This window comes from Myotis davidii, unplaced genomic scaffold, assembly GCF_000327345.1.
Source record: "Myotis davidii unplaced genomic scaffold, ASM32734v1 scaffold464, whole genome shotgun sequence".
Taxonomy (NCBI): Eukaryota; Metazoa; Chordata; class Mammalia; order Chiroptera; family Vespertilionidae; genus Myotis; species Myotis davidii.
This window is the reverse complement of record NW_006295287.1, coordinates 715,430-721,340: the sequence shown is the minus strand read 5'-3', so window position 1 is coordinate 721,340 and position 5,911 is coordinate 715,430. Positions and strand designations below refer to the sequence as shown.

Here is a 5,911-nt window from a genome sequence, read left to right as displayed (position 1 = left end):
GTGTGTGTGTGTGTGTGTGTGTGTGTTAGGAGGAAAAGTGCTGAACTTCCAGGGGCTCTCATGGCTCAGATCTTAGGGTATCCTCCCTGCTCAGATCTGGCAGCCTCTGGTTGTCAGACTTGAGGTCTCTGAGCCCCACTTCCATTCTCACCTCTCAATACTGGCCCCCAGACCTCACTTTCCTCTGGGACCTTGGCATTCAGCCCAGAGGCTGGGAGAGAAGGTGGAGGAGGAAGTGAGCACAGAGTCTAGATCTTGAACTACATTTCCCATAATGCCATGGGGTTGGCTGCGGCGCCCTGGAGAGAGACCAGGGGGCCTTCTGGGAGTTCTATTCCTAGGGCTGGGAAGGGCCGCTTCTCGCGTCCTCCTCTGTCGACGACGCCGGGGTCTTGGGCACCTAGTGGGGAGCATGGGTCCTGGGGCCCGGGATGGGGAGGAAGCTGAGGCCGGAAGCCCGGTCCTCGTGCCTGGCCAGCCGGAGCAGAAGGGGCACTTCTTCGGTAAATGCTGGGAAAGTTCCGGTCTAAAAGGCGGCCGCCTCTGTGACGTCACAGCACGACGGGCGGGGACTCCCTTTGTTGCGGTCCAATCAGGCTCGGAGTGCAGCTTCTGGGCGGGGCCAAGGAAGCCCCCAGGGAGTATCCCTTGGGAATTCGGGCTCCAACTAGGAAGTTAGAAGTCGGGGGCCGTGGGAGTACCTCGTGGCGAGGGGCGAGCCGTGCCTCTGACCCCAGTCCAATGCTCTCGATACCACGCAACCAACCTCACCCTCGCCCCTAACCAAAACCCCTCATTTTAGTAGTGGGAAAATAATAGGGTGAAGGGACGTGGCCGAGCTCTCCTCTCGCAAAGCCCTCAGAGCCTGGACCCCCGGCTCTTCCGCGAACCCTAGTGTTTGCGGGCACAAGGCTCTGAAGTCTAGATCGGGCAGTGGCTGATGTGGGTGCATCGGGACTCCTCGTGTTCCTAACGAGAAGTGTGCGCCCTGCACATTTGGGGGAGGTGGGGGGGGGGTCCGTTCGTCTCGGGGAAGGGCATCTCTTCGTTTAGCGCTCGCAGCCTCCGGGTGAAAGGACCTTTCCCGGAGGTCGGCGTGGATTGAACGCCCTGGCCTCAATGGGGCCGCGGTTTCCTCTCCTGGTGGCCGCGCTGGGCAGCTGCCTGCTTCCTGCCCTGGGTTGTCTCTGGTGTGATCAAAGGGTCGTGGAGGCTCTAAAATCCTTGGAGACGGATTACCTGCCCGACCACTTGGGGGCTGAGCATCACAAACCCCTGATGGAAAAGTTAGAGAATGCCGTGAAGGATTTCAAGAACCTGGAGCTTGAGGAGGACGAATTCTTTCTGCAGGTCGTCGGTGAGGGCCAGGCAGAGCCGGGACTCCTGGGTCCTGGGAAAGGAGGGGTCTGGGACTAGGGTTGCTGGGTGCAGGGATGAGAGGGCTGGAGGCAGAGTCTTCTGGGTTTGGGTACAGATTTAGGGAGTTTCCCCAGGGCTAGCAAATACTGTGTTCCCCTACCCCTTATCCTGCAATTTTATGCAACAAAACTACAATTCCCAGAAAGCAACAGGCGGATAGTCCCTTCACCAGGCCTATCCTTGCCCAGTGGCCCCATGGGTATTGTAGTTTCTAAGACTAGGTGAGCCCTCCATACAGTTAACACTGGAATCTGAGGTTGTCTACCCTGCCACAGATGATGCCACACTGGAAAAGGGAACCTGGAGTTTTCTGAAAGAACTGAAACGCATCACGGACAGTGACGTAAAAGGTAAATGCATGACCCTAACCGGTTTGCTCAGTGGATAGAGCGTCGGCCTACTGACTGAAGGGTCCCAGGTTCGATTCAGGTCAAGGGCATGTACCTTGGTTGCCGGCACATCCCCAGTAGGGGACGTGCAGGAGACAGCTAGCTGATCGATATTTCTCTCTCATTGATGTTATCGATGTTTCCAACTCTATCCCTCTTCCTTCCTCTCTGTAAAAAAATCAATAAAATATATATTTTTAAAGATAGGTAAATGCATGGAGGGGACAGAGGAGGGGCTCCAGAATCTCTCAGGGAAGTGATCGATGGTGACGCCTGGTCAGGTACTGGGCTCTGGAACCAGACTGCCTAGGTTCGATTCCTGGCTCTACCACATGCTAGCTGTGTGGCCTTGCAGCTTGTCACCCTACACCGGACACCACAACAGGGCTCTAGTCCCAGCCGTTGCTTAGCCAGTATGTTCAGTGGCCATTCAGTTTCACTGTCCTGAGAGCCAGGCTCTGCAGACAGAGACACACTTCCTGTAGCTCACACCTGGAGTCGGGGCGGGGGCCACTCTGCTCCATCCTGCTTCTTCCCCCCAGGTGAGCTCCTCGTGAAGGAGCTGTTCTGGATGTTGAAGCAGCAAAAGGAGAGCTTTGGCAGACACGTTTCTCTGTTCCAAAAAGATGGTGAGGGAAGGTGGGAGCTCCGGGCCCCCAGCCTCTCCATCCTCCGTCCAAGAGTCCTTGTCCCCAGCCCCTTGCTTCTCCAAGTCGGGTCCCTCCTCCCTCAGACCCAGGGGTTCAGGCATCCAGGTCCTTCCTCCTGCAAAGCTGGGCGCTCCAGCACCAGCCCTGACCTTTGACCCCCTCTCATCCCCTTTAACTTAACAATATGATTGTCTTTTTTTTTTTTTCTCTTCCGAGGCAGCTCTCTGTCCCAACAAATGCGGTGAGTACGGAGTATGGGAGCTGGTCCTCCTTCCCTCATCCCTACTGTGAATGCCCAGCCTTTCTCCTCCCCCTGCTGGGTCTCCTTTTTTCCGGAGCCTGGTTAGATCTTGGCTTCCTACCGAGCCCTGCCCTGCCCTGCCCTGCCCTGCCCGCGGCCTTGCCCTTGCCCCTCTCCTTTGAGCCCCGCCTCTCGGGGGGGCACAGACAGCCTTGACCCTGCTCCCGCAGGTATGATGTTGCAGACTCTGACCTGGTGCGATTCCTGCGAGAAGAAGCTTCACGCTTGTCGGAAGAACATGGATTGCGGGGGTGAGAGAGCTGGGCCCGAGAGGAGGGGTGGGCGCAAAGGGGGCGTGACTGAGCCTAGAGAAGGTCAAGGCCACCTTCAGTGTCAGCGGAGGAGAAAAGGCGGGGCTGCCCCAGTGGAGGGGCGTTGGGGGAAGGCCAAGAGCCCTAAAGCGCCGTCCCACGGTGACCCCCTGTCCCCAGAACGCAGAGTCAATGTCCATGAAATGGAAGACATGATCTTGGACTGTGAGCTCAACTGGCATCACATCTCCGAAGGCCTGACTGATTACACCTTTTACAGGGTGGGGCCCTCCAACCCCCGTACCCCTTGAACTCCGAGCCCCCAGGCCCGTGTGACCCCCGTCTCCCATTCCCCAGGACCCATGACCTACTAGGTGTGGCTGCCAATGACCCCTTCCGGACCCTACACCCCGACCAGTACACAGGACTCCCATCTCCCCCACTGAGACCCGTGATCTTCTTACCCCTGTACTTCCCCCAACCCCTGAACTCCCCAGGCCTGTGACCCCTTGAGCTTGGGTCTAGGTTTGGAAGAACAAATCTGAGAGCATGGTGTACAAGGGGACAGCGCCCACCCTGACCAAGGCCAGGGCGAAGCCGTCGGATGCAGGCACCTACCGCTGCCAGCTGAACACCGTGAAAAATAGCCCCGCCACGATCATCCGTTATCACGTCAGAGGTCAGTGCCGGGGGGCTGAGAGAAGTATGGGATTCAGGGATCCGGGGCTGGGAGCGGCCTGCTTCAGGGGTGTGTGCGGGGAAATAACTTCCGGCCACGGTGTGGTTTGAGGCCAGGAGAGTGTCGCTTCCTGCCCCGCGTGTGGCTCTGGCCACGTAGGCAGGGCTTCCTTCGGGGTGGGTTCCGGCGTAGCCGTCGGAGGCGCGTTAATTATCTTCTGCTGGGGCTGGGTCCTGGGGCGGGCCGGGGCCGGGAGGGCCCGCCCTGGCTGTGCTGGGACCTTCTTGGTGCCTCCCCAGGACGATCCCTTTCTCCTCCTCTCTCAGTGTTGCCCAAAAGAGTTGTGGAGGAGACGCCGTCCACAAACATCATCCCAAACCCGGAGGATGTGACCCTGGATGAGGTGACGTGGACGCCCAACAAGTCGGCCACCACCATCCCGCCTCCTCCTCCGTCGCCGTCTTCTGCGGCGCAGTCCCCGACGGTGGAGAACATGCTGAGAAGCCTCCTGGTCGGGCTGCTCATCTGGGGCTTTGTGGTGCTGATAGCCAGCATTGTCATCTTGTGAGCAGCCTGCAGAGAAAGGCAGGGCTTGGCGTGAGGGGCGGGACTTCCAGGCCGGAGGTGGGTCTGGGAGCTGTGGAGCCCTGAGCCCTGGACCGCCACGGGGGTGGGGTGGGGTGTGGACCGCCAGTGGGGGCTTCCCTAGGAGGGCGAAACTCGGATAATGGCTAGAATAAGATCAGCTAGCCTGGGGGGCTAGGGGCTGACCCGGTTTGGCTGTGTGCACCCCGCTGTCTCCCAGGATGCTCTGCTATTGGTCCGAGAAGAATCCTGGCTACTTCATTGATTCCATAAAGTCCTGGGTCAGCACTGCCAAGGAGGCTGCTCAGAGCCCCAACAACGTTCCAGAGAAAAAGGACAAGAAATCTAGGAGCCAATAAAGATTTATTTGTTTTAAGTATCTGACTCACTCCTCCATACTGATCTCAACTTGGGGTTCCCCGAAGAGGAGAGGTCTGGGGACAGTCTCCTCTCCGAGGGAGGAGGGGCTGGAGCCAGGCCCCCCCGCCCGCCCCCGTGGCTCCTGGCAGGGCCCAGTGTGTGTGATCCAGAATGAAGGAGTGGGGCAGAGCCAGCGTTTTTTTTTTTTCCTCTGGCCTTTTCCTGTCCCCCACCCAGTGCTGGGAGCTGGGGCAGACGAAAGGCTGAACAGGAGCAGCGGGGTCGGGAGCAGACCCAGGCTGACGGAGCCAGGGCCCCCCGGGGTGCTGCTGGGACCCGAAGCAGGGTAAGAGCCGGGGACCCGGGCGTCCAGATCCCTCCTCCCTCAGATCCAGGACTCTGTCCTCGGCCACTTTCCGTCCCACACCCAGGAGTCCGGCCTCCCTTCCCTTTCCTCTACCCAGACTCAGGAGCCTGGCCCCCAGCCCCCTCCAGGTTCTGACCCAAGTCCAGGCCCTCCCCTCCCCTCCTGCCCATCCCCACTACCCAAAGCCTCAGGAGTGGGGCCTTGCCCACCCTCCCCGTAGGGCCATGCTATCTGGTGAACGGAAGGAGGGCGGGAGCCCCCGCTTCGGGAAGCTGCATCTGCCCGTGGGCCTTTGGATCAATTATCCCAGGAAGCAGCTAGCCAAGCTGGGGCGGCGCTGGCCCAGCGCAGCCTCCGTCAAGTGAGTGGCCTCCTCCCCGGAACCCCTGCCCCTGCCCCGTCTGCTCCTGCCTGCCCTTGTCGATGACCCAGGCCCTGCCCTAGGCAGTGCCAGGGACCTCTGAATGGGCAAGTGAGCTGGTGGTCGGTCGGTGGGTCGGAAGGACACAGTGGGCCACGGCGATCCAGGGCCCGGGTGGGGGAGGTGCTGGGCGTGGACACAGGATGGGGACCCAGAGGGCGATGGATTTGATTCACTTCTTTCCCTGATCACCCTTTGAGGTTCCCTTCTGTAGGACTCGCCTACTTATTTATTTCATCTCTTTCCTTGTCTCCGGCCTCTGCCCACCTCGCATCTCCACACATCCTACGCTCGCTTCCCACCTTTCCGCCCGTCTCTGTCCGGTCTCCATGGGTCTCTGTCACTCTGCCTCGGGGCCTCTGCCCCCCTCCCCCCCATTCTGGGTCTTTGTCCGCCTCCCCCCTTCTCTCACTCCCGCGTCTCTGCGCGTCTCTCTCTCCCGCATCTCCGCTCCTCGGCGGGCTCCCAGGTCTTCCTCTTCCGACACGG

At 59.9% G+C, this 5,911-nt stretch overlaps 2 protein-coding genes across 4 annotated transcripts in view; both read left to right on the top strand.

Annotated features, from left to right (window-relative positions):
• Positions 1 to 527: 527 nt before the first annotated feature.
• IZUMO1 (izumo sperm-egg fusion 1) lies at positions 528 to 4,754 on the top strand. Of its 3 annotated transcripts, none has more exons than XR_001514947.1 (9): positions 528 to 1,357; positions 1,695 to 1,769; positions 2,351 to 2,437; positions 2,679 to 2,699; positions 2,930 to 3,010; positions 3,191 to 3,291; positions 3,536 to 3,689; positions 4,016 to 4,313; positions 4,495 to 4,573. XR_001514947.1 is itself a non-coding variant. In XM_006769988.2 (9 exons), the coding sequence occupies exons 1-9, from the start codon at positions 1,120 to 1,122 to the stop codon at positions 4,631 to 4,633; spliced, it is 1,134 nt and encodes a 377-aa protein (XP_006770051.1). In that variant the 5' UTR covers positions 528 to 1,119; the 3' UTR covers positions 4,634 to 4,754. The 3 variants fall into 3 exon arrangements, 2 of the variants coding, with proteins under 2 accessions (XP_006770051.1, XP_015423464.1); XM_006769988.2 differs by having other exon boundaries at positions 4,016 to 4,253; positions 4,495 to 4,754; XM_015567978.1 differs by lacking the exons at positions 2,351 to 2,437; positions 2,679 to 2,699 and having other exon boundaries at positions 4,016 to 4,253; positions 4,495 to 4,754.
• A 91-nt stretch (positions 4,755 to 4,845) lies between these two features.
• RASIP1 (Ras interacting protein 1) overlaps positions 4,846 to 5,911 on the top strand; it is a 14,444-nt gene continuing 13,378 nt past the window's right edge. Inside the window, exons 1-3 of the mRNA XM_006769987.2 lie at positions 4,846 to 4,980; positions 5,222 to 5,362; positions 5,892 to 5,910. Of these exons, the coding sequence (XP_006770050.1) occupies positions 5,226 to 5,362; positions 5,892 to 5,910 (156 nt within the window). The 5' untranslated portion in view covers positions 4,846 to 4,980; positions 5,222 to 5,225. The remainder of the gene's footprint in view (positions 4,981 to 5,221; positions 5,363 to 5,891; position 5,911) is intronic.

Excerpts from the sequence above, each read along its gene's own strand:
- IZUMO1 (XM_006769988.2), top strand. The coding sequence starts at position 1,120 with ATGGGGCCGCGGTTTCCTCTCCTGGTGGCCGCGCTGGGCAGCTGCCTG. Across the intron at positions 2,700-2,929 it reads TCTCTGTCCCAACAAATGCG|GTATGATGTTGCAGACTCTG; the intron begins GTGAGTACGGAG and ends CTGCTCCCGCAG. Across the intron at positions 3,690-4,015 it reads CATCCGTTATCACGTCAGAG|TGTTGCCCAAAAGAGTTGTG; the intron begins GTCAGTGCCGGG and ends CTCCTCTCTCAG.